Source organism: Wyeomyia smithii, chromosome 2, assembly GCF_029784165.1.
Source record: "Wyeomyia smithii strain HCP4-BCI-WySm-NY-G18 chromosome 2, ASM2978416v1, whole genome shotgun sequence".
Taxonomy (NCBI): Eukaryota; Metazoa; Arthropoda; class Insecta; order Diptera; family Culicidae; genus Wyeomyia; species Wyeomyia smithii.
Genome location: NC_073695.1, coordinates 213,825,434 through 213,853,395, shown reverse-complemented (window position 1 = coordinate 213,853,395; position 27,962 = coordinate 213,825,434). Strand labels below are relative to the sequence as shown.

Here is a 27,962-nt window from a genome sequence, read left to right as displayed (position 1 = left end):
TTCTTCAATAAGGCCTTAATATTACATAGCGTTGGATTTTGAAACATTGTTTATTATAAACTTTATAGTACACCCTCTCAGTAGCACAATTTACTTATTTACAACTGTTCTGCCATTTAATAACAATTCTCCGTAGCGTAAGGATGACATAGATTGTACACTCATCCACACCTTGCGCCAACATTTTCTCGCCGAGTGCTTGAGACCGTTCACAGTTTTCGTTGCCGTTCAGTCTAATATGCTGAACATGCCAGAATTGCTGATCGAATAGTTTTTCAAAGTAACTTAGCATCACCTCTAGCACCTCTTTACTAATTAGTTTGATGTTGTCTGCATTTTCACCGATAGTTTTCTCCAGAATGTTTAGAAATCTAGTCAACGTTTTACCCGAACTTCGCGTCGAAAGTAAAGGTAAAAACTTTAATACCAGGATCGCAAACTTTCGACTTAGCTCTTTCATCCGATAGTGTTCCCGTTGTATCTGAACCGAGTACCACATGTTGCTGATAATGCCTAAAAAAGCTTCGATCGTGTCGAAGTGGAAACTCTCAATCGATTCAATTCGTTCGCTTAACCATGTGAGAAACCCGATCCAATTGATCATCACCTCACATGACTTGGGTATTTTAATGATGTTATTGAGGGTGTTAAGAATTAAGATATTGAGGTCCCGGTTTGATAGAGCACAAGCATAAAATTGCATCAATGCTCGAATCACTGGAGAGGCACGTAGTATCATGAAATCGTCATGTGTTTTGATACTTTTGTTTATAGTCTCCAGTATAAACAACCGGTGGCTGTTGTGTTTGATATCCGCGCTGTGGAACAAGACCAGAAAATTTGGAACGGCCTTAAAGTCAAACGTATCCTTTAGTAGAAAATAGTGAGTAAGTATGGAGTGAAGTTCGCTAAGAACATCCGGCAGGATGTTGACGGTTGATCCAATAAAAAGACATGGAAGAAAAGCAGGTTTGAATAATTCCGAGGTTGAGGCTTTCTGTCTTTTCTGTTTATCAGGATTGGAGGGTGAGTTGAATGTAGCCAGGCCATTTTGCACGGCAGCAATCATACGAAGCCAAAACATTGAATCGACAAATTTTCTGAAAAGAAAATTTATAAAGTTTTCGAATAATAATAATATGAATTCGCTCACTTCGACAATTCCAGATAGCTCTTGATCCGCTTCACGACGCAACCAGCGGCTAGTCTCATTTGCTCATCGGTACTAGCAAGACACGCAAATGGAAGTGCTAGCGCTCCACACCTTCCGGCGAGAGGCAGCACATCATCGCTTTCCGGAGCAAACAGGTAACCCAACAGAGGCAAAAGAAAAGCTGGATCATAAATTGTTGCGAGCACTTCTTGTTTAGCTGAACACGTAGTCAGTAAGCTTCCGGGAATCTTTCGGAACCGATTTTTTCCCTTTTCAACGATTTGCTCAATATCCATCACGGGACGGTAGTTGCCAATGCAATGTTTGTCCTTTTGTAGATAGTCGAAATTTACTTCTGGCACTTGTTCGACTGCGTCTAGTTTCCTCCAGATCGGAAAGCTATTAAGTGTGTTTATTAGCTTTTCGCGATTGAAGAGAGAAAGTACTTCAGTATTGTTCGTCTGGCATAAGGTTCGTTGTTTAGTAGTTTCCTGTCCTAACGAGAAATGCTTAATGGCAGCATCACCCCACAGAAAGGGGCGGTACTCATGCAGGTGAATTCCACAACGCTCATAGAGCTGAATTAGAGCCAGCACATACCGGTTACCTTCGGTAAGTGTGGCTCCATAAGCTCCCAGTAATAGAGGGATATGTTTCTTATCCATTACAGATCGATTTTTGTGGGCAAGCGTTAACAACAGGTGTACAAGCGCTGATTTGACCTTAAACTGGAAAGGAATTAACAAAACGTCCAAGAAGCGGGAATGCGATAGAGCAAGGTCATAAAATTCTGCCACTTCCGGCGCAGAACAATTGTCTCTGTAGAATAAATCGGACATAATCGCTGCGATCTTGAGCAGTACGTGAAGTCGTTCATCATATCGGTTTGGGTTGTCTGGAGATTTATGGATATCAATACCTAGTTTCAAACTGTATTTACAAAAGTTGGACCAATTGGCCGTATTGGTCAGGTGCATGTAATCCATTGTAATCAAGTGTTTGCATTTATGGCTTAGCTTGACCCAATAGTAAGTTGCTAATGTTAGGCGGTTAAGTTTTTCAATGTCCTTGAAGAGATCGGAAGCTTTCAGTAGAACGTGGTAACATTGTAGTAAAACATTGAAAACACTTGTGTACAAGGTTTGTACTTGAACTGCATCATTCTGTGTTGCTGCAAACGCCTTCGTGTAGATTTCCATGAGCAGGTCAAGTTGGTAATTTTCCAGCGAGTCTACTTTCAACTTCTTTTTGGCAAAATCAATGCACTCATTTCTTGGCATGCACATTTTAATCAATTTCAGGTTGGCTGTGGAATTTTCTTTGTAGATAACAGCGGCTTTAGATGGTTTTTCGATGGTTTTGTTGATACCACTTTTGAACTCGTTATAAATTACTGTTAGTAGTTTCTGATGATCTTGATTATTTGTTTCGAATAGGTTTTTACGTATAGCAATGTTCACTAATGGGTAAATAAGTTCCTTTTTCTGAATATGTACAGGTACAAGTTGCAGGCACATCATATCGAAACGGTTGCTTCTTTCCAGTAGAAAAACCGCCAGTTTTATAAGCGGTTTACCTACTCGTTTGCTTTCAAATAAGCATTTGAACATATCTTCTTCCAAATGGCTGATGTTGTGACTGAACACATCCAAATAATTCGTTAGTGCCAATTCTAAGGTTTCCAAGTTCAATTCATTGCCATTCTTTCGAATGAAGTCCACATATATCCTTGATAACCCATTTATGGTCGCTGACTCCAGACAACATTCCCGATTGCTCGCCAACTTTTCTAAGGCCGCTGTCAGCAGACTTAAATGACAGGTCTTTTCGTTCTGATCGTTTATAAAAATTGTATGTGAGAGTTGTGCGTAATGTTTCGACAGATTAACGGAATTTCGCATACTTAGTTGAAAAATATTGTGCATTTTTTCGACCAATATTGTGTTTAGTTGTTTACTCTTAGGTGTGTTTTCGTACGAGGATACAGAAATGATTTCGTGCACGATTTTATTAGAATACAGTGTCGTATGTTTAGAAAAATTCGGCACAGTACGCAGTCTTTGCATTAGTTCGCAAATAAAGTTTGTAACTAGCGCACTCATATCTTCTTTGCTATTCATCACTGTGAAGTGTTGATACAGAACAGGGCGATGGCAGAAAATATTTTTCAAGATACCACCTAATTTTTGATCTTTTTCGGCAAGCTCTTCTTCCTCCTTTAATAGTAATTCGAAAAATTGATTCAAATAGTACAAACATACCGTAGAGTAATCGGTGTCAAATTTTTCCAGCTCAATTAATTGAGTAACATAGAAGATAACCTCATGGATAAGGTAGGTTAACTCGCAGCGGTTCGTGTGTCCTAAAATGAATTTTGAGTGAAATGTGATGGTAACGCATAACGAGAATCGCTAGACTAAAATTCCTAGTTTGGGTTTTTAGAAAAGGTATACCAAAACAAGTTTTTAACTGTGTATAAATAATAAATTTTGTGTTATTCATACAGAAGACTTACCGTCGGGAAGCACATCTTCCAAAGCTTGTTGCTTTTTTAGTAACAGTCGACTCAGTCGCCCAAGCGAGCTCTGCTCTCCGAAACCATCCAACGGTTTAACCTTTCCATCTATGATCCACTTGGTAAAATATTTGTGCATTTGACCACCGATACTTTCGGCACAGTTTTCCACGATCTCCGGATATGGCAGCAGGTGGAAATATCTCAGCGCCACTGCCTCAAGATAGGGATGAAACTCTTCCGGACGCTTGGTACTGGGATGAAACATGTAAATTAAGAAATTATCTGCAACCGGCAATTCCACTGGTTCATCTTCCTTATCTAGCTCTTCGCACGCATCGGTTTCAACACGTTCAAACAGTTCATCTAAATTTGCAACGCGGCTTTTTTCGAATGCCTTGTTGACGACAGAATGGTCTTTTTCGGTTGTAATATTTTGCCGCTCAGCCGCCTGTCGGAATGAAAACGCCAGATACGATACCAAACGCGGAACTTTTGCAGGGTTTACGTGGCGCAGTGATTGAAACCAAATTTCGATCTCACTTGGGCTATTGCCGAACAAGGCAGTGTTCCGAAAGAGGGACATTAGTTGAACGGTTGCTTCACGTTGCATTTCAGCACTTCCATTGAGATAAACTTTGGTGAGAAGTTTTATAACTGATGGGAAAAGGTCTGAGTTAAACGCTATTGACTGGGGTTCGAGAGCAATGATGACCTTGATTGCTTTGAACTCATACATAAGGTATTCATGTTCGATCGCTACGTTGCGATAAACCGGATCGAGAATTTTGCGATAGGCGGTGATAAATGAGGAGCTTTCGATGTACGAAGGAAATGTGCGGATACACGCCAACAATATATCCATAGTATGTTCCATGGCGATGTACGGTTTGACGGCATTTTTATCCGTTCGATGATGCATCATTGCGCTCATGATGGCGTCTATCGTTGGGAAGAGTGCTAATATTTGATTTATTACATCGAACTTTATTTTTTTAATATCGAATTGATCAAGGTTTTTGAGCTTCGGCACTTCTCGAAGATATTTTTCACATTGACTTAGCATCACTGCTAAAAATTCCATACAATAGGAAACATCTGTTTTCTTGTTAATAGAAGTTGTAACAAACTCCAATATTGTTCTTGGAAGGGTTGACTTCGTGATGAAGTTCGAGACTTGTTTAGCATCGGCTGTGTCAAAATGCTTTACAATTTCTTCCGGTTTTGGCTGTCGAAGAATTTCCAACAACAAATTAAAATGTTCGTTTCTTTTAGATTTCATCAAAGAACCATAATTCTCCAGAACTGCAGGTAATGCTTCCGGACAAACATCAAAAATTCTAAGAATCAATTTCCGATGCTGCTTTTCCAGTTTCGAACTTTTTAGTGCCAGCAATATGTGTTTATGTCGGGTTATTCCTCGTCCCAAATCTATAATTTTAGGCACCAAATGATATTTTTTCGATGTAAGCAAAGGTAGTACGACTTTTTCAGTTGCATTAACAACCATGTTTTTCGACTCATCACTAACCATTACTTTCGGTGGTCCAACCCAATCATAAGTATTTACCAACGCTTTCAAAATATCAACAGTGAAAGTGGTTCTGTACACAAATTTATCAATGCTTGAATTTTCCAGAACATATTGCTGGAATGTCTTCATCACCAAAACTACATTTTCTGCCCGGTCATATATTAAATTGCAAACCAATGGGTAAATCAGATGGTAACGGTTTAACCACGACCGGACCAGGTCTGCACTAGAATCGATAAGAAAACTTAAATTGAAATCTACAAACACTCCCCTAAGCGATGCTGCTTGTTCATCGGATGAAACTTCACGGTAACGTTTCAAGTCTAACTGTGGCAGACATACGTCTAACAGATGCAATATCTCTTTGCCATGTGATGGGTCGATCAGCAAGATTGCTTTTAATATGCGAAACCCAGCCATCAGCAGAGGTTCAGTGGATTGTACATTCAATAACGACACTATCGAGGACTTGAAATCGCTCAGAATTGTTTTTGCGCATTTAGAAGCATATGCAGCATGAACCTCGTCATAGTTACTGCATTCAATCATAACATAGTGAATTACAGTGTACAGATCCGCTACATCTGCTAGTTTTCCTATATCCATTGATTTCAGTATCTTTATAAAGTGTGTAAACGTGCCTCCGGCTCGAATATAATCAACAGCGTAAGCTGGATTATCCTGCAAGGATCTAGCAAAATGTCGAATAACTGAAAAACAGAATTTTTAGAATTGTTTTATACCAATGCAATAAAAAACTCACCATCAGCAGCGACACATTCTTCTTTTAACTGCGCGTGAATGTTCTGAATAAGTTTATTAGCCGAATTTGTACTATATGCAATCTTGGGCTTTTTGTTTGTTTCTTTGTCGGATGGTTTGATTTTTTTTCGCTTAAGCTTTCCATTTTCAATAATATCTTCGTTTTGATTTGAAATATCCATCATGATTGCAACTAACAACGAGAATCGAATTCCATGCGGCTAAACGTGGTGAGCAAAACACAATGTTGATATTGAACATTGAAGGATGAAAACGAACTGTCAAAAAAAAAAAAACTGAAAAACCCTGTGGTATACAGAAGGTGCGTAGCAACATGTTTTGTCGTGTGAACCACACTGAAAAAATCTGCCCGTCAAATAAGGTATTTGTGCCAAACGATTATTCAGCTTTTTACGCACCATAATGGCGAATGCTATAATGCGCGTTCGTAATTCGTGAACCTCTCTGCTTACGTCAGATTTGTGATTTCTGCAGTTTTGGCAACATTAATGTTGCCAGATTTATTGTTTTTCGTGCGAAATACATGAAAAGTCAAACTGACGTAAGCAGAGTTGTCAAAAGGGTAGGTAACATATTACGAATTTTCCATTATAGCGTCCGCCATTATGGCGCGTAAAAAGCTGGATAGCATGTAGAGAAAATTTGAATAAATTTGATATGATATCGGTCATATTTTTCTAGATATAATTATGATTCATAGTAATGTTACGTTAACCGTTAGCTTAATTGTGTTTCATATTCATGAAATTCAAAATATTCAGGAAGCACACAAACTTAGATTCATTTTCATTTTTCATTTTCAGTTTCGGGTGCAGAAGGGGGCCGCAGGGCCAAGTCTCCAGTGCTTAAACACTTTCCATGCTGTACCAGTGGAGAGATTAGATTTGGCATCGCAGCATAATAACCCGAGAGGTCAAATAAATTCTGCGTTGGAATGCCGGATAGTGAGACAAGGTTGAATATAGGGGATAGTCGAAGGAAACAGTGATAGTAGTTGCAGAAATGTGCATGAAAAGAAAAAAAGAATAGTTGTAGCTGTTGTTGATGGTAATAAATTACGTCCATTTGTAATATATGTATGTAATATTTGTCACGTATGCCGGTCTGTGTCCAGGGCCTCTCAAGGCAACCCCTCCCAACCGCACATATATTTAAATATTTTTATTCATTAAAACTCTTGTCAGATGAAATTTTTGATAAATAGTAATAACAATAGTAATGGTAATTTGCTTTTTTACATACCTGCTGTGCCTTAATCCTTTACTTACCCCGTTTTATGTTTGTTACCTTTAATCACTCTTTCATTGACCTTTGTTTGATTGTATTCCTCAGGTAAATTGGTTGATTCTTCGTTTGCTCTAATTCTTGATTTTTCTCGCATTAAAAAAAGAGGAAACTGGATTAATAATTTGATTTGAACAATAAAAATTAATGTAAATAAGTCTGAATTACGACCGCGCATATATCTAACTACTGGTTGAGCGTTGGCTTTGAGAAAGTTGATAACGCAATCTTTTGATTACTATACCAAATTCCTTTACTGAGCCCTCTCGGCACCTCAGTAGAAAGCATGTTTTAGTTGTCGCAATAGTCAATTAAAACTGCTTAATCCGTAAAAGACCAGATCAATCAATCTGACCTTTTATCAAAGTGTTGAATGATTCAAACATTCCACCCAATCATTATCATTAACATTCAACTTCGTCTTATTACGGCCGTTGCAATGAATGATTCTAATGAGCTTTATAGACATTTAAAATTATTTTACAATGGTCATGCTGTATGCAGTATTAGGTTAAGTTTTATTGCTTCTTTATTTTGATTACAACCGAAAAGCCCATCAAAGTCTTTTCAAAGAACGTTTGAGGTGTTTTGCAACTAGCATCTGGCCTTATTAGACTGGATCTATCTTGTATAATAAATAACCGAAAAGAGTATTTTAGTTCACGAATTTAAACCAGATATTACTAATTACAAAACCGTCAAGCCCCTCAACCTAGGAGAGGGTGGAAGCACACAAACTTAGATTCGGTTACAAACTATTATTCTTATGAACTGAATAACTCGGCAAGTGCAATCTAAAACTTAGTACTTTATGACTAAAAACCAATGGAAAATACTCAGAACAGGAAAAACAAAGTTTGGGTGGGTTCAATTTTCGTGTATGTTGGTTTAACATGTACTGAATCTCATTTGTTAATTACATGATTCAAAGTTTGAATACAATTTATTCCCAAAATGCTTATTTAGTTGTTTTCAAGTTTGAATGAAATGTTATTTTCATACGTACTGTGGCGTAAACTTGTGGAAGGGAGTGTTTCGCTCCGGGTGGCCCTTCCAGTTGGTTTCGAAAAACTTGATTTATTAAAACTTCATATCATTATCATTCGATTTTTGAATGAAGAATAAAAAATCGCTCTAAATCGCTACAATGACAGTTGGTATATGGGTAGGGATACCATCTGGTCAGAGGTACAAATCAGGACATCTATTTTTTCGACACAAATTTGATCTAAATTATTTTTATTCTGGTTTAAACTGGTGGTATGTAATTTGCACTTAAATGCTATTCGGTTGTTAATTTATTTAACATGTATCTCGAACGATCCAATTTTATCAAGCAACTTTGAATTTTTAGGAATTTGTATGGTTTCAAAGAATTCAGCACATTTAAACTGTTTAAAATTAAATATAAAAATTGTCAGATGTTTAACATTATTCACTTTACTCAGGCTTAACCAAAGAAATAAATTACGCATTGTACGATGTGTAGTTAGGTACCAAGATTTATCTGAATTATCGACATTATTGAACATGTATCAAGACAGACAGGTTTAATGTCTATTCTCTCAGATGTTTCAAAAATAATGCAGATTTTTCCAGATTTTGGGACCGATTAAAAGAAACGAGGCAAGCAATTTGCCTCGCCTAGAGTCACTGACGAGCAAAATGTTGTATTAGGAAACGCGAGTTTACACACTTGGCTGGTGACAGCCAGTGCCTTAGAATATCAATGTTTATTCATGAGTAGATGAATCGAATTAATCTCAGTGTCAGCACATTTATTCTCTGATGCAACTCAGTAACCTATGTTCATTGCGACGATGCATGAATACCTTTTCTCATATTCAATGACAGAACAGTGGAATGAATATCAAAGGCCTCGTAATGATATTCAAAGAAGCTTCGGTGATTATCAATCCAAGTAGTGCAAATCTGTTCAGACGCTGTACACTGCCCAGTGAGGTATAAATAGTCGAATAAGGTTAATTTTGATTTTCACTATTTTGATATGATTTTCATTTTTGACGATCAAAATATCAACACGAGTGTTAAAGTTTATCTTGTCGGTGTTCATCGGTTGTTTGGTATCATGAATATCAACGGTCGCATGGGTAGTAGGATTATCAATATGAAGACGGCTGAAAATCGCTGCTTTTGAATATCATGACAGTGAATATTCTCAGCACTGGTGATAGCTGAGTGGAGCAGTTTCGCAGACGAGCTACGAGCGTCCGAGATCCAGCAGACTCACCATTTGTTATATCTAAATTGGTCAGGCGAGTAAGTCGCTGCTCACCTCGTTGACTGTAATAGGCCCCTTTGTTTTCTTTAGCCCGCAAAACGGTCATCACTTCAAATTTTACAATTTTACCTCATAAAATGTTACTTTTTACATTCCGCGTCGAACACTCGACAGAAACGGACGTGCAAAGTGGTCGTTCTATTACAATCCGGTCCGTGTGTACGAATAGCCAAACAAAAGAGTGTATTATTCTTTCGAGTTCAAGGCCATCAGTTGACAGTCGAGTCCGTGTCGCTGTGCTGAGTGATCTCACACCCGGCTCACTGCTGGTGGCTGTATTGGTGCTGCTGTACTGGTGCTGCTGGCTGCTTTGGGTGCAGCTTCGAACGATCGGACAACCACTGCTGGACGGAAGAAGTAAAGAGGTACGTGTTCTTGTCGGCGCTAGTGCGCTAGTGCGCTACATTTAGCGCGATGGATATAGATCCCTCGCCTCCCGTGCCACCATCCCCGAACCCCCCTGACCCTGACCTTTCTGTTACCCCCTCCCCTGTTCATTCTCCAGTCCCCCCTCGCCCCAGGCTTTACCCGGACGGATCTCAACAGGGCAGCTATACTGTTTATTTCCGTCCAAAGGCAGGAGTGAATTCAAAGCGATTAAACATACTGCAAATTTCTAAAGACCTGACGAAGGGGTACAAGGCCGTGACCGAAATTTCCAAGGTCCGACCTAACAAGCTCCGTGTCGTGGTCAGTGATCTGGCACAGGCCAATGCTATCGCTTGCTCTGAGCTCTTCACACGCGAGTATCGCGTTTACATACCCGCACGAGACGTGGAGATCGACGGTGTCATAACCGATTCGAGTCTGTCTGTCGAGTGTATCCTAAAAAGCGCAACCGGTTGCTTCAAAAATACCGAAACACAGGCGAAGATTTTGGATTGTAAGCAATTGCGGTCCATGTCTCTCGTCTGCGGTAAAAAAGTTTACACTCCGTCAGACTCGTTTCGCGTTACGTTTGCCGGATCTGCACTCCCTAGCCACGTCTCGATCGACCGGGTTCGTCTGCCTGTGCGATTGTATGTACCCCGTGTTATGAATTGCACCAATTGCAAGCAGTTAGGCCACACAGCCGCCTACTGCTGCAATAAGGCACGATGTAGCAAGTGTGGGGAGACTCATGCGGAAGATTCTTGCAGTGTTAATGCTGAAAAATGTATTCACTGTGGGGAAAACCAGCATGAGCTCTCCACATGCCCGGTGTACATGCAGCGCAGAGATAAAATCAAGCGGTCACTTAAGGAGCGTTCAAAGCGGTCTTACGCTGAGATGCTGAAAAAGACCGTGACCACTTCTACCATAACATCGAACCCCGTTGATCTGTTGCCCTCTGATGAAACCGATTCTGACGATTCATCAGCGGGAACATCTTATGCCAATCCTGGGGAGTCTAGGAAGAGGAAAAATGTTCCTTCTCCTAAACTTCCCCGTAAAGGTCCTAAGATTTCCCAAAGTGTAATGAAAAGTACGAACAAACCAAACAGTGCTGCGGAAAAACCGAAGCAAACTCCTCCTGGGCTTGCAAATTTAAAGTCCCAGAAGGAGTTCCCAGCACTGCCAGGAACATCTAAAACCCCAGTTGTTCCTTTTGCACATCCAGTTGATGAAACAAACTCTGGATTAGTGAAATTTTCTGACATTGTGGACTGGATTTTTGAAAATTTCAATGTACCCGATCCAATTAAAATTTTTCTTACAGCATTCCTCCCAACAGTTAGATCATTTTTGAAGCAGTTGACTGCCCAATGGCCCCTCCTTGCAGCGATTGTATCCTTCGATGCCTAATTCAACTGCGTATATGAAGGATTCTATCTCTGTCTTACAGTGGAATTGTAGAAGTATTCTACATTGATTGATTCGTTTAAAGTTTTGATAAATAAAAACAAATGCGATGCATTTTCCCTTTGTGAAACTTGGCTTACTTCAAATATTGATCAGCTGATTCTGGTCAATCGCGGGCAACACACGGGCGATCAAATATGCTATGCTATGCTATGCTTGGCTTACTTCAAATATTGATCTCAACTTCCATGATTTTAATATTATTCGCCTTGATCGAGACACCCCATATGGAGGAGTACTTTTAGGGATTAAAAAGTGCTATTCTTTCTATCGTATTAACCTCCCCTCGATTCCAGGCATCGAAGTTGTCGCATGTCAAATGACAATACAAGGTAAAGAGCTTTGTATTGCCTCAATATATATTCCTCCCAGAGCACAGGTTGGGCAACGGCTGCTCTTTGATTTAATAGAACTTCTTCCCTCGCCACGTTTGATTTTGGGAGACTTCAACTCTCATGGCGTGGCTTGGGGTTCCCCTTACAATGATAACCGCTCCTCTTTAATCTATAACCTTTGCGATGACTTCGACATGACTATTCTAAACAACGGTGAAATGACACGTATCCCGAAACCTCCAGCGCGCCTAAGCGCTTTGGATCTATCCTGATGTTCAACGTCGCTACGGTTGGATTGCACATGGAAGGTAATCCTCGATCCTCACGGTAGCGACCATTTGCCTATTCTTATTTCAATTAATAACGGGTCAACTCGCATGCGACCAATTGACATTCCGTATGACCTCACACGGAATGTCGAATGGAAGTTATACGAGGAAATGATTTCAAAAGCGGTCGAGTCGATTCAACATCATCCACCACTTGAAGAATACAATCTCCTCGCGGGCTTGATTCTCGATGCCGCGTTGCAAGCCCAAACGAAGAAATATCCCGGCGTAACGATCAAAGAACGGCCTCCCACTCCGTGGTGGGACCAAGAGTGCTCCGATGTCTACACGCAAAGATCCGACGCGTTTTTGGCCTATAAGAAGAAAGGTATACCTGGCGACTATATACGGTATTCGGAGCTTAATACCAAGCTTAAAAGCTTGGCTAAAGCAAAGAAACGCGGATATTGGCGTCGGTTCGTGAACGAGACGTCGAGGGAGACATCGATGAGCACTCTTTGGAACACAGCCCGAAGAATGCGGAATCGCGTAACGGTCAACGAAAGCGAGGAGTCTTCAAGTCGGTGGATATTTGATTTTGCCAGGAAAGTATGTCCGGACTCTGTTCCTGAGCAAAACATTGTTCGCGATGCGTCTCCGGGCCACGACGCGATAGAATCACCTTTTACGATGGCAGAATTTTAAGTTGCCCTCCTGTCCTGTAACAATAACGCGCCTGGGTTAGATAGAATCAAATTCAACTTGTTGAAGAATCTACCCGGCAATGCCAAGAGGCGCTTGTTGAACTTGTTCAATAAGTTCCTGGAGCAAAACATTGTACCGCAGGATTGGAGGCAAGTGAAGGTGATCGCCATCCAAAAACCAGATAAACCAGCTTCTGATCACAACTCTTATAGGCCGATTGCAATGCTATCCTGTATCCGGAAATTGATGGAAAAAATGATACTTCGTCGTTTAGACCATTGGGTCGAATCAAATGGTCTACTATCAGATACTCAATTTGGCTTCCGCCGTGCCAAAGGGACGAATGATTGTCTTGCGTTGCTTTCAACAGATATTCAGCTGACGTATGCTCGCAAAGAACAAATGGCGTCTGCGTTCTTGGACATTAAGGGGGCTTTTGATTCCGTTTCTATTGACATTCTTTCGGGTAAACTTCACCGACAAGGATTTTCTCCAATTTTGAAAAATTTTTTGCACAATTTGTTGTCCGAAAAGCACATGCATTTTACGCACGGCGATTTGGCAACTTTTCGCATTAGCTACATGGGTCTTCCCCAGGGCTCATGTTTAAGCCCCCTTCTTTACAACTTTTATGTAAATGACATCGACAATTGTCTGGCAAATTCATGCACGATAACACAACTTGCAGACGACAGTGTAATCTCTGTTACAGGAGCCAAAGCTGCCGATTTGCAAGGACCATTGCAAGATACCTTGGTCAATTTGTCTGCTTGGGCTTTACAGCTAGGTATCGAATTCTCTCCGGAGAAGACTGAGATAGTAGTTTTTTCTAGGAAGCATGAACCTGCTCAGCTTCAAACACAATTAATGGGTAAAACGACTTCTCAGGTTTTGGTACACAAATATCTTGGTGTCTGGTTCGACTCTAAAGGCACCTGGAGTTGTCACGTGAGGTATCTGATGAAAAAATGTCAACAAAGAGTGAATTTTCTTCGTACAATAACCGGACAATGGTGGGGAGCCCACCCAGGAGACCTTATAAGGCTTTACCAAACAACGATACTGTCTGTTATTGAGTACGGGTGTTTCTGCTTCCGCTCCGCAGCAAACACACATTTAATCAAACTGGAGCGAATACAATATCGTTGTTTGCGTATCGCCTTGGGTTGCATGCAATCGACCCATACGATGAGTTTGGAGATCTTAGCTGGAGTACTACCATTGAAAAACCGCTTCTGGAGCCTGTCTTCTCGTATTCTAATCAAATGTGAGGTCTTGAACCGTCCCGTGATTGAAAATTTTGAAAGGTTAATCGAACTTAATTCTCAAACCCGTTTTATGACATTGTATTTCAATCACATGTCCCAAAATATTAACCCTTCTTCGAATATTCCAAATCGTGTCGACTTATCAAATACTTCTGATTCTACTGTGTTTTTCGATACATCCATGATAGAAGAAACTCGTGGAATCCCGGATCATTTACGCGTGCAGCAGATCCCTAAAATTTTTTCCAATAAATATCGAAACATCAACTGCGACAATATGTACTACACTGACGGATCACTTCTTGATGGGTCCACTGGCTTCGGTATCTTCAATAACAATTTAACCGTCTCCCATAAGCTCGATAAACCTGCTTCTGTTTACGTCGCAGAATTAGCTGCAATTCAGTACACCCTAGGGATTATCGAAAAAATGCCCACGGACCATTATTTCATCTTTACGGACAGTCTCAGTTCCATTGAGGCTCTCCGATCGATGAAAAATGTTAAGCACTCTCCGTATTTCCTGGGGAAAATACGGGAACATCTGAGTGCTTTATCCGAAAAATCTACTCAGATTACCTTAGCGTGGGTCCCTTCTCACTGCTCGATACCGGGTAATGAGAAAGCGGACTCTTTGGCTAAGGTGGGCGCAACAAACGGTGATTTATGAAAGACCAATTGCCTTTAATGAATTTTTCGCATTTGTACGTCAGAATACGATCATCAGTTGGCAAAATTCTTGGACCAAGGGGGAACTGGGAAGGTGGTTACATTCCATAATCCCCAAGGTATCGACGAACCCGTGGTTCAAGGGGTTGGATGTAGGTCGGGATTTCATTTGCGTGATGTCCCGGCTTATGTCCAATCACTATAGATTTGACGCGCATCTCCGTCGTGTTGGGCTCTGGGAGAGTGGTATCTGTGCCTGTGGTGAAGGTTATCACGACATAGAGCACGTTGTTTGGTCATGCCCTGTACACCGTGACGCCAGGTCTAGATTAATAGCTTCCCTGCAGGCCGAAGGTAGGCAGCCGGCTGTTCCTGTTCGTGTTGTCTTGGCGAGCCGTGACCTATCCTACATGTCCCTTATATACGTTTTCCTGAAATCCATCCACGCCCCAGTTTAGTCCTATCCCCTTCCGCCTACATCCAACCAAACGACAAGAACACGTTAAGACCCCGGATCCGGAAACAGCAATCAGACCCGCACGATACTTTCAAGGCCCGATGGAAACAACCCAATATGCCAGTCCGTTATATCTTGGCCCAGCAGCGGAACAAATTTAATATGCTGCTTACCCATGGCAATGAAAACCATCAAACAGCAAACCTGTGCTTTTAATGCAAAATATTCTAGCTTTAAGTTAGATTTAGTTTCAGCAGGTAGTCGGCAGCGAGGATAAAAAATTTGCTTTTAGTTATTAAGATACTTTAGAAAGTAAGCTACCAGATATAATTGGCGCCGTTAAACATTGAATTGTATTTGTGCCGTGTCAAATAAACTATAGATGAAGAAAAAAAAATGTTACTTTAAGAATTTTATCGGAGAAAAATGTCCTTTCCTTTTTGATTTTACCAGCGACGAATTCGAACTGGCAACTAGAAATGAAAAAAAAAAATACTGGGCATACTCCAACAATTCCTAATCTCAAGCAACATTCACGTTTCTGTTAAAAATTACCGACTTGTGCCTTGCAATATGAGCTTGGTGATTCAGGACGAATGCTAGAATATGAAAAATAAATCAGGACTCCCAAATAGGATCTCAAAATCAGGGGTGACATTGCGCATTTCGTTTCGAGCAACTCGAACAAAACTTAATGATCGCTGGGGGGCGTTATGTTTCGGTTTTCGTATTTTTTTCGACTTTGCGGGTTAGATGAGCCGCAGGGCAAATGACAATGACAGCTCCTTTTAAGCTTAAAGCATACCTGGCAGTATGTGACCTACTCGAAAATAGCGAAAATCGTTCAAATCGAGCTGCGCAATGCCACCCCAGGACATGTCCTGCTAAATCAGGACGGATGGTATCCCTATATATGGGCGAACTGTCATTGTAGCGATTCGAACAGACTTCGAGCAGTTTTAAATCGTGATTTAAAAAGCGAAGGACAACGATAGAAATTTTGTTTAAATCACGACCCAATTGTCCTGTACATCAAACAGTTCGCTGCGAAGTTTGTGTATAATTAACAGAAGGTCAAGTTCCGAATCGGAATGTAGTACTAAGGCTTTGTTTTTTTGTCCCCTTTGGGGGGCAACCACCTTGAGCATAATTGTCATACATATCACTTCCAGAAGAGTGACATCCACGAGAATTTTCATCAATCATCATGCTATCATCCTAAATCGATTAAATGGATTGGCTTCAATTTTCGATTGATTGTCAAACGTAATAATTTGAATGATTTTGATATTGTAACAGACGTTCTGCTGATGTCTTACTCACCTTACCAGTCAGCTCCAGACCAAAGTGTCCCTTGCTGTTCGAAGAAGTCGTCTCCATTCAATTCGCTCCATGGCTGCAGCTTGCCAGCCATGTCATCTGCGGGGCCCGGCGGTCGTCTTCCATTTGAGCGAACCAACTTGCTCGCAGCGCGCCTCGTTCCAGTCGGGTCGTTATCAAGAACCATTTTATCGGGTTGTCGTCCGAAATGCTTACGACAGGCCAGACGACAGACCACAATCTCAAGATTTTCGCCGTTTGAACGATCAGTGGTTCTTCCAGCAGCTGATGCAACTCTTGCTCTACCCGCCTCCGCCATGATCCATCTTCCATCTGCAGTCGACCATAGATGGTAGCACCTTCCGTTCGGAAAACCCCAAGGGCGCGTTGGTTCTCTACGAGCATGGTCCAAGTTTCGTGGCCGTAGAGGACTATCGGTTTGATCAATGTTCATAGATGGTCAACTCCGTGCGGCGGCCGATTTTAATCGAGCGGAGCGTCCTTCGGAGTTCAAAGTAGGCACCATTTCCTGCCATAAGGCGTCGACAAATTTCTCTGCTGGTTTCGTTGTCAGCAGTCACCAGTGAGTCCAGATAAACTCGTCTACCACCTCAATTTCATCACCGCTAATATGAATTCGTGGTGGGAGATTCATACTGTTCTCTCTGGAACCTCTTCCTTTCATTTACCCAAACTTCGATGTGTTTATAACTAGTCCAATTCGTCCGGCTTCAGCCTTTAGTCTGATGCACTTTTCCGTCATCCTCTCAGAGGTCCGCTCTACAATATCAATGTCATCGGCGAAGCTAAAGAGTCTGAATATCGTGCCACTCGTGTCGACACCAGCCCTACGTATCACATTTTCCAAAGGGATGTTGAATAGCAGCACGATAATTTATCACCTTGCCGTATCCCTCTTCGAGATTCGAAGGGACTCGAGAGTGTCCCCGAAATTCGAACTACGCGCTTCATTTTATCCATGGACTAACCGTGACAGTTTATCCGGGAAACTGTAATGGTGTATAATCTACCATAGCTGATCTCGATCGATTGTGTCGTACGCCAATTTAAAATCGATGAACAAATCATGTATGGGCACATAATATTCACAGCATTTCTGTAGGACTTGCCGTACCGTGAATATTTGGTCCGTGCTGGCGCGGGCATCCATAAATCCCGCTTGGTATTGTCCACAACCTCTCACGAATTTGAGAGAGTACCTTATAGGTGGCGTTCGACAGCGTGATTGCACGTGATTCCTCCTCCCAAATCTTGGTAAGTCAGGTGATCTCCAGGTGGCTTTGTGGATGTCTTTGCGGAGAAAGAAGATATTTCTGACTACCATACCGCGGGAGGCTGGAGGCTACAAAGCTCACACATCGTTGGCCGTTATCATTTTTCTACGGCGTTCAGCTATTCGGCCAGATCACAGGTCTGTACATTGTCTCCCGTCCTATCTGAGCGTTCATATCACCGATGACGGTTTTAACGTCTTGTTGGAGACAGCTCTCATACACCTTTTTTTCGTCGTCGAGTCCCGGTTCTAGGCATCAACACAAAATTAGTTCTTCTTGTAGATAAAACTGGCCACAGGCATATTAGACCACTCCAAGCATTTTTGATTGGGACGATGAAACTGGCTGATATTGTCAAGGCTTTCTAGAGATTTTCTAGGGATTTTCAAGGGAGTGAATTAGTTGCTGAAACGTTTAGTTTTGTTTTTAGTTGAAATTAGGCAGGCTAACTGCTAATTTTTTCCTGTCACAGTCACACCCTATCATGCTCCTTAACAGGAAAACCTTGAACAAACTGGAATGGTAAGAGTATTTATATTTTTAGGAATTTTCAAACTGAGATCCCAACAAACAATTTCGTTGATTTACAGCTTATTAGACTATTTTAAAGTGGATTTAGGCTGGACTAAAGCCTGAATAAAAGCCGAAAAAACATGGTTATAATAATCCACGCTGTCTACCACTCTTAGAATTGAATATTCTCTTACAGCAATTTTACAACACGTAGAATGGGAAAAACATGAGCGCATGAGAGAGGGAACTGCTCGATCGCGGAAAACTCCCATGTTTCGGTTGCAGGATTTTGTTATTTTTACTTATACTCAAGGGAAATGCACGCTTTCTCTATTCGTTCGATGACGATCAGTTATCGTTGAATCGTTGCAGAGAGAGTTTTTAAATTTTGTGAACACTTCCCGGTCCCATAGTTTGGACTAAATTGAGGCTTTTGTGGTCGACACAGCTCAGAGCTGCTGGTACTGATCAAGTACGCATATAAAGGTATATTTGAGCGAATGAAAGAATTAGGACAGAGTCGATTTGTAATGACTTTCTGTATTTGTCTTACAGTATGGTCAAAAGTTTCTGGCAAATAATTAGTTGATTGGTAACTTGTTTTAAATCCGGACATGACTGTGGTGCTCTTCAACAAATACATGTGCAACGATCAAATCGAATAGGTGCCAGTCATTTACACAAACCGAACTTCGAAAAGTATAGCAACTGTGATAATTTTGCAAAGAATATTAAGGTAATTACGAGTTTATTTACCTCGCCAGAGGCGAGAATCGACAGTCAGCTTAATTTTGCTTCGAATAAACATGCCACCAGATCGACTTTTGGTGGATGTTTAAAATTACGAAAAACAATTGCATTAAAATTCGAATTCGTCGTGCGGAGCTGGATTGAACGGTGAATAAGGTGAAGTTTTAAGCTCAATGCGTATGTGCAATATAGCTACGGAAAAACAGTGAACAGCAAAGATCAACTTCACTTAGACCATTCAGGCTATAAATAATGAAAAGATATTTTTAGTTAAACAACACACACCCATACAATCGTGTTCGAATCTAGTCAGCGGGGATTGAGACAACCAGTGCGAGAGAAAAGAGAATATAAAACGGGACGAAAAGAAAATGCCTACCGCGATCATTGCCATCGAAAGGTGTGCGATCGTCATCCCATAGAGTATCAAAATTTCTTCCCGACGCCCTCTGTATTACGCGTACATGGACACATATGGAATTAGTAGTACGCGCGTTTGACTACAAATAGTGTAGATTATTTTCGGCATGCCGAAGAAAACTCGTTAAGCGAAAGAGAAAGAGAACGAACAACAGGAAAATTTTGTAGTGTTGATCTTTCTCGTCTCGAAAATAAAACAAGACGACACCAAGACACACCGGCAATAAAAGCCGGAAAATCGTTTAAGTGAGTTAACAAGCTAGCCGACATTTGACAACGTGTGCGTGTTTCTGCTGTAACACAATTTTCCCAACGCGCAACGTGGTTTGTCGCCTAGTGTGTCGCACCTTCGGAATTCTCTGCTGGGAAATATTGAGGTTACATTTTGTGATTGCTGATCAACCGTAATGGGCCTCGAGGGTGTTCAACCTAGGCAGAACGGCTCCAACGGGCTGTACTCGTCGTCCCTACAATGGTACTATCTGCCCAATGTGGACCACTCGAGTGATTCGATACAGGTGAGTGATATATGATGAGTGGTACAAATACATTGTACATTTTTTTGTGTGTGAAATGCTTCATAAATTTGGAATATTTTCGTGGATTTTTACACTCTTACTTAAAACGGTTTAAATTATAATAACATACCTGAAGTCACTTTTGAAAGAAGAAAAGAGAGGAAAAACGCATAATTTATTAAATTTGCGTAAAAAAGTGCAAGTTTCGAAAATCGTACAAAACATTAAAAAAATTACACCAATATTTGATTACAGATTTGTTAAATTCATATAATGTAGCAAACAGTGTTGACGACGTAAGCGAAGTACGAACAAATTTGGGTTAGGAGGAATGATTTGACAAGACAATAGTTTTCACTTTTCAACATGAATGATAGCGTTCCTAATAATACATTTTTGACTAATCAAATGTTTTATTCAATCTTCGGTCGAACAAATATTCTACAAATCAAGTTTTTTTTATCTCGTAAGTATCGAATTTTGGTGATAAAATTAGCTGAGAAGTTCAAGATGACTATTCATACCTCTTGAACAAGCTGCTGTTCAAATTTCAGTTTTAGAATGTTTTGCAGAGCTCTTATTATCACTATACTTATTTAATAAGTCTGAATTAATTAAAAAAATCAATTTATCTGAGGATTCTTGAAGACCAAACAACTACTTTACAACTTTGAAAACCTTGTTTTTCAAACCTTGTGCTTTTTTCATTATTTTATTGGAAATATACACTTTAAATAAAATTTATGATCATTTTTTTAAAAATGGTACGATGAAACTTGCATTTATTTGTTACTAACTATTTGTTTGCAAAAAAGCTTAGTAGAACTTAATTAGAAATAGTTACTGCTCAAGACTTGTACTACGATTACCTCAAATTTTATTTAGTTATTGCATCGACAGTTACTCATTTCAAAAGTTTAATATAATATTGAAGCACGCGTATGAGTTACATTTGAAAAGATTACACTGGTCGACAAAAGCAAAACAAATGTTGCACTAAAGCTCAAAATAGTTGCCCTAAAAAGCATACTGTGTATTTCGGTGCCCCTAGTGTATGCAGAAGTGCGGCAGAGTAATTGCTCGTAGGGTTCGACGCTTCTACGTTGGCTTATACGGAAACTTATTCAAGTCTTTGAGAAAATGTCTTCACTAGGGGCACCAAACATCAAAGGAATGGTTGAAGCGCTATAATCTTTCATAATTTCTAGTTTGAGCTCTAGGGCAAAACCTGTGTTTATCAGTGTTATTTTTATGCTGATAACTGTTTGGATTGCCCTAGAAGTTTTTACGTTCAAATTACTGTATTTTTAACTTTTCGGAATGTTGGTTATATAAGTATTTGGAATGAAAATGAATGAAACAAGTTTTGGGTGCCGAACCTCGTAAAGATTTACTATTAATTTTATCTATTAAACATACTCGCTACAACATTTTTAACTTTATTCCATAATTGGAAAATGTTTGAAGTGCTATTATTGAAATTATGAATCTCTTTTGCTTTAGTTTACTACATAACATAAATATTTTTAATTTCCTCCGCAGGCAAACTCTAAATTACTGCCACCCTTATGGAGTCCATTTCCGACGTCGCAAAGTTATTCCAACGGGGCCAACGATTTAATGTCGCCTTTGGCCGATACTATCAGCGAGTTGTGCGAGCAGTTTACCGATCTCAGTTTATTTGGTCTCGGTCACAATCCAAACTGTTCTCCGCAGCAGCAGCAACAGCTTGGTAGTCCGAACGGAAATAATCCACGGTACACGAATGGTTTGAGTTGTTTCAATGGTTTTGCTAACGAAAGCGGCTGTGGGGGTGGCAGTGGCAACGGGACCAGCGTCAATACCCATGGAAACCGTTTGACTAACTTAACAGGTAATGCTGGTTACCTGGAAGGTTGTTGTGGTAGTCCAATGAATCATCAAAATCAATATCAGCATCAGCATGGTCAGCGACATGATCATCATCTCTTGTCTACGGTGAATGCACAGTCAAGCCAAAAATACAGCAAGATACCACCGGCTAACTATTTATGTCATCTCTGTTTCAAGAAAGGTCACTATATTCGAGATTGTCCGCAGGTGGTTTTTCCTCATAATCGACTAAATTGAAGTGAACTTAAACTATTGATAATCATTGATAATTGCAGGCTCGTCCTAAGGCCGAAGGGAAAACACCTTACCAGGGTAAAAAGCGCTGTTTCGGGGAGTACAAGTGTCCAAAATGTAAGAGAAAGTGGATGTCAGGGAATTCCTGGGCTAATCATGGACAGGAATGCATTAAATGTCATATCAATGTCTATCCTCATAAACAGGTTTGTGATAGTAATAAAATCGCATGGGCCATGCACCATACCTCATTTTAAAACATTCCAGCGTCCTCTGGAAAAACCCGACGGGCTGGATGTGTCCGATCAATCCAAGGTCCATCCACAACTGTTATGTGAGAAGTGCAAAACACTTGGTTACTATTGCAGAAGAATTCAATAGCACTTTGTGCTATGTTTTTGTTTATAGAGCAACTATATATCTGAAGCACATAATTCGCGTGTTAACCCCTGACTATTTGGACCAGCATTCTGACTATCTTCCATTTTATTTATACTTTGAGAAATATTGAAACTATGTTTTTGTGCGTTTATTGCAGCCCACATTCACGGTTTTGTGTGAGTCATGCGTTACGAGAAGCAGGAAACCACGTGCCATTATGTTTTTTTAAACGATCGACTAATCTTAGAAGAAAACGCTCAGCTGCCAGTTGAAAGGAACTAATCTGTATATAGTAATGTTCTATCGTTTTTTTTGAATATGTTTGTGACATTTTTATCTATCGAAGCATTATATACATATATTGGAAGTAAGTCGACCTATGACTTAACTGAGCGATAAAAATACTCTGAACGAAAACTGTTACCGTACTAAACAAACCACCAAAATGCCAAATAAAGTTTTACTCTGACTTGTTAGTTTCAAATATTTCCGAAATTGCCGAACGAACAGGACAATTATAGAAGTGGGTTGTTTAGCTGCTCATGGATTTCTGATTTTTCTATATCAGGTAAAAGAGTGTAATTTTCTGAGCAAAACCAGATTTTTTAAAACTTAATATCATTGTCCTTCGATTTTTAAATGAAAAATAAGAAGTCGCACCAAATAGCTACAATGACAGTTGGTTTCTGGGCGAACTGTCATTGTAGCGATTTCGAGCAGTTTTAATTCGTGATTTAAAAATTGAATGACAACGATAATTTGTTTTTGAAAATCACGTTTTGTTTAGAAAATGCAGCTCTTTCAGATGACATAAAAACTGATATAGCTAAACAACCCAATCAACATTTTAAGGTTTCAATAAAATTACAAGACAGTATGAGCAGTAAGGAAAGCGAAAAATACTGCGTCCCGTCGGGATGCGGTATATTTTTTCCAAATCTGTATCATATTTCCAGGCCGCTTATTTTTCGCTTTCCCTACTGCTTATACTATCTGCTTAATGAACTTGTGTGTTAACGGATAAAAGCTGTTGTTAAAAATACCCTGCCATAAAAAAGTGTCAAAGCATCGAAGAAAATTTATAATAGGGAGCAATTCTCGCTGAAACTAGGCCACTAGGTGCACAAGGTCTTTCAAATTTGATATAAATGCACATAGTTATTAGAAATAGAAATAGAATTAGAATTAGAAATAGAAAAAATGATAACGCCATTTTTGTATGATCGAATTTGTTGACCCCTTGATCACCAAGGGGCGGAACAGTTTTCAGAAAAGTTGAATTTTTTGCAATTCTTGATGTATTATTTGAGCTGTATCTCTGAAATTCCTTATGTAAAGTACTACAAGTAGCACTATTCTGTAAAGAGGAATGATAGGGGTTTCATTTAAAGTGATCAGAATTTAGGCCGCCATCTTGGACTATATCATAAAAAATGCAATTTTGACCGTGTTCGCAACTACCGAGATTCGATCTGAGACCAGCATTGGAAAGCTGAGAAAAAATTCTATAAGATGCAAGAAAAAAAATAGGTGAGCATCAGTGTTAACCCATCAATTGAACCTATTTTCCAAGCTGAGTATTAAAATATTCAACGTATACCGCGCGATCAACGTAGTAACCTGTCTACTGAGACCAAGTGGATGCACATGTTATAACCCTACTAGCTCCATGAATCATAATCGATTGATACTACAACTAGTACGCAACTACTGTTTTTTTTTGAGTTTAGTGAGAATAATGAATACAACACTAGCATTTTTGATACTAACAAAGCGATAGGTTTTTTATTACTGAGCAGTTTCACACAAAATGTCCCAGTTTTACTATTCCATTTGTATCGTTATTTTTAATTTGACTGAAACTTTGCATAGACGTTTCTATAGTCATTTTATGCTATTGGTACAATTTTTTGGAACATGACTTATTTTTTAAGAAGCTATTGAAAATGCTATGTTGAGAAGGTATTTATGATTATAAATATTTTTAGGGCCGGAATGGTTTGTTTGATCGGTTTGACGTCTTCGATAAAGTTGCAGATAATAATGTTGTCTTTCCGAAAAAAATATACACTCTATAACTTTTTCTTTTGTTGCATTGTTTAGGTAATCTTTTGTAGTTTTTATAAAAAATAGATTTTTAAAAAATGAGCCGTTTTAGATAGGTATCGGCTCTATTATCGTCAGGTTTTACCTATTATCGTCCAGGAGATAAATGATGTCCTAGAGCGTTAAATTTTTGCATGATGGTTCATCATACAGCAGAGCATCTTCCTGCAAAAGATTGGTTATCTATGTCTTCATTAACCCCCGGGTGATAATAGGTAAAACCTAACAATAATTTTACATTTTTCTGTTACATTTTTTTTTTAAATTAAAATCGTTTTAAAGTGTATATTTTTTCGGAGAGACAAAAATACTAACTACAGCTTTATAGAAGACGTCATACCGATCAAACAACCCGTTTTGGCCCTGAAAATATTTGTAAAAAAAAATGAGTCGTGTTGCAAAAAATTAAACCAGTAGCACAAAATGGCATTTTTTGCCTATGCAAAGTTTCAGCCAAATTAAAAATAACAATATAAATAAAACATTAAATCTGGGACATTTTTTGTGGAACTGCTCAGTAATAAAAAACCTATCGCTTTGTTAGTATCAAACATGGTAGTGTTGTATTCATTATTTTCACTAAACTAAAAAAAAAAAAAAAAACAGTAGTGGCGTATTAGTTGTAACACCAATCGATTATGATATGGTCGGCGTGCGTCCAGACCGAACCAACCGCCAAAAACATTATTACGAGTAATCGGCGATCAAAGTTTAACCACTCAGTATGTTTCCTGCAAGCTGCTGCAGAGAAATTTTGTTATAATATCATTACGAACTGTTCAGATGATTTCATTTTTTCATGAAAGATAAATTATCAATTTTAACATCCACTGGTGTTAAAAACTCAATTTTCAAAAAACTGGCGCTTGGTTCGGTCTGGTTGCACGCCGACCATATATGGAGCTAGTAGGGTTATAACATGTGCATCCACTTGGTCTCAGTAGACAGGTTATTACGTTGATCGCGCGGTGTACGTTGAATATTTTGAAACTCAGCTTGGAAAATAGGTTCAATTGATGGGTTAACACTGATGCTCACCTTTTTTTTTCTTGCATCTTATAGCATTTGGTCTCAGCTTTCCAATGCTGGTCTCAGATCGGAAATCGGTAGTTGCGAACACGGTCAAAATTGCATTTTCTGATATAATCCAAGATGGCGGCCTGAATTCTGATCACTTCAAATAAAAGCTCTATCATTCCTCTTTACAGAATGGTGCTACTTGTAGTACTTTACATAACGAATTTTAGAGATACAGCTCAAATAATACATCAAGAATTGCAAAAATTCCAACTTTTCTGAAAACTGTTCCGCCCCTTGGTGACCAAGGGGTCAACAAATTCGATCAAACAAAAATGGCATTATCATTTCTTCTCTATTTTTAATAACTATGTGCATTTATATCAAATTTGAAAGACCTTGTGCACCTAGTGGCCTAGTTTCAGCGAGAATTGCTCAGGTACTAATTTTTATCCTCAGTAACAACATGTACAGTAGAATTGTCCTGCCGATTATCTCAATTGGATGGATCAAAGCAAACTGCGACAGATAACGTGAAATAGCTATGCGTCAAAATTTTGTTTAAAGATTATAAAAAAGCTAGGTAATTGCTAGTAATTAACATTAAAATGAATCTGTATCCATCTTCGAGTTCAGATCCGTTCAGCTTCCGTCTGTTTCAAAATTATGGCCATCAACACTCAGTCATGCTATACCGATTGAACAGGACCTGAATTTTTGTAGGATATGCAATCTAATTAAACTTAGACAAATTAAATAAAAATTAAACTAACTAGTTCAACTATAATAATAATTTAATGAACTCATGTTTATTTCAGAATGTCTTTCAATATCGGATCTATGTAGACTTGAAATCGTTTGCAATGTAAGATTTTTGTAAGTAAATAGGGTTATATTAATTACTTTTTGTATTTACTTATTAGTAGCACAAAACACAATCTAGGATTGAATATTTTCGTTCAAATTTCCCTAATGTTGATGTCGATATGGTAAATTACTGTTTACACTGACAGCTGTTCTACTAGTGCGCCTAAAATTAGGCTGATTTTTGACGCAACTCACTTCATTGTGAATTTTATTTTCACGAGTTCTTTCTGCGTGAGTGCGACGTGAGTCTAGTAGGAGTAAAATGCATCTCACCGAAACCGTGAATCTCGTAATATGTATTAATACCTTCTTTGAAAGAGTTTCAATAGATTATGGGAAATAAATAAATTTCGAACTATTTTAAGGGAACAATCGAAAATGTTCTACGTTTAGTTTACACCATCTGCGAAGAATAAAGTTTATTATACTAGTTGAATCTGCTTGGTTTAGTTGCAGAAAAACTCATGAACATTAAAAAAAAACGTAGACACACAGACACAGAAAGTCTATTTAATACAATCTAGTAGTAAAACAAATTTTAATTATTATTTGATTAATATTTTATTATTAAACCATTTTCACTAACAACATAGTTTAGCGTTCTTTGTGTAATTTTAAGCTTAAGGCAAGTGTTACCCAAGCAACCAGAAGTTCGAATTTCATGTAACAAACGAACTTAGAAGTTCACATAAGGTTCGGATTTGGTTCCGTGGAACTTTCTTGCTGAACAACAAGACACATTACTCACAAACCGAACTTCATTCTAAATAAAGTACCGTCTACACCTGAAAGCAACTTAAAAGTTCATGAGAAGCTGCTTGTTCCCCTTTATTGGAACCTAACCAAGCAAATGGAATCAAATTTGGCATGTGGATGTTTTTGAGAGTAGCAAATATGTCCATGTTGATTCGACACCCTTCTCTCTCCTGGAAGGGAGGGGTCTCATACAAATGAAGCACAAATTTATGCACATCTCGAAAACTAACCAAGCAAATGGAACCAAATTTGGCATGTGGATGTTTTCGAGAGTAGCAAATATGTCCATGTTGATTTGATACCCTTCCCTCTCCTGGAAGGGAGGGGTCCCATACAAATGAAACACAAATTTCTGCACATCTCGAAAACTAACCAAGTAAATAGAACCAAATTTGGTAGGTGGTGTCTTCTACAAGGGAGGGGTCCCATACAAATGAAACACGAATTTCGCACAGCTCGAGAACCAATCAACCAGATACAACCAAATTTGGTATTTGAATGTTTTTAGGGGTAACAAATATGTCCATAGTGGTTCGACTCCCCTACCTCTTCTGTAAGGGAGGGGTTCATAACAAATGAAACACAAATTTCTGCTTATCTCGAGAACCAACCAACTAAATATAACCAAATTTGGCAGCTTAATGTTTTTAGGTGTAACAAACATGTCCATAATGTTTCGACACCCTTCCTTCTTCTGGCATGTCTCTAAATACCATTTCGAAATCCAAGATGGCGACTTCCCGTTTCTAAAAAACAGCGGCAAATTACCAAATACGACCCAACATGGGTATTTCCGG

General features: G+C 39.2%; 3 protein-coding genes across 3 annotated transcripts in view; 2 read left to right on the top strand and 1 right to left on the bottom strand.

Annotated features, from left to right (window-relative positions):
• LOC129725212 (nuclear inhibitor of protein phosphatase 1) overlaps window positions 1-27,962 on the top strand; it is a 489,093-nt gene that overhangs the window by 192,259 nt on the left and 268,872 nt on the right. The window lies entirely within an intron of this gene.
• LOC129725197 (uncharacterized) lies at window positions 75-6,225 on the bottom strand. The gene is made up of 4 exons (XM_055680728.1): window positions 5,966-6,225; window positions 3,669-5,912; window positions 1,154-3,515; window positions 75-1,100 (listed from the first exon to the last, which is right to left on the bottom strand). Exons 1-4 carry the CDS (start codon window positions 6,147-6,149, stop codon window positions 95-97), a joined length of 5,796 nt encoding a protein of 1,931 aa, XP_055536703.1. The 5' UTR covers window positions 6,150-6,225; the 3' UTR covers window positions 75-94.
• LOC129725216 (uncharacterized) lies at window positions 18,593-22,888 on the top strand. Its single transcript, XM_055680770.1, has 5 exons — window positions 18,593-18,730; window positions 18,800-19,932; window positions 21,475-22,011; window positions 22,080-22,244; window positions 22,306-22,888. The coding sequence occupies exons 2-5, from the start codon at window positions 19,822-19,824 to the stop codon at window positions 22,417-22,419; spliced, it is 927 nt and encodes a 308-aa protein (XP_055536745.1). The 5' UTR covers window positions 18,593-18,730; window positions 18,800-19,821; the 3' UTR covers window positions 22,420-22,888.

What these genes read in the sequence shown, in the direction of transcription:
- LOC129725216 (XM_055680770.1), top strand. Translation starts at nt 19,822, where the DNA reads ATGGGCCTCGAGGGTGTTCAACCTAGGCAGAACGGCTCCAACGGGCTG. An exon ending in ACTCGAGTGATTCGATACAG is followed by an intron (nt 19,933 to 21,474) that starts GTGAGTGATATA and finishes TTTCCTCCGCAG; the next exon opens with GCAAACTCTAAATTACTGCC. An exon ending in ATGTCTATCCTCATAAACAG is followed by an intron (nt 22,245 to 22,305) that starts GTTTGTGATAGT and finishes AAAACATTCCAG; the next exon opens with CGTCCTCTGGAAAAACCCGA.
- LOC129725197 (XM_055680728.1), bottom strand. Translation starts at nt 6,149, where the DNA reads ATGATGGATATTTCAAATCAAAACGAAGATATTATTGAAAATGGAAAG. An exon ending in GGAAGATGTGCTTCCCGACG is followed by an intron (nt 3,516 to 3,668) that starts GTAAGTCTTCTG and finishes AATTCATTTTAG; the next exon opens with GACACACGAACCGCTGCGAG. An exon ending in AGCTATCTGGAATTGTCGAA is followed by an intron (nt 1,101 to 1,153) that starts GTGAGCGAATTC and finishes TTTTCTTTTCAG; the next exon opens with AAAATTTGTCGATTCAATGT.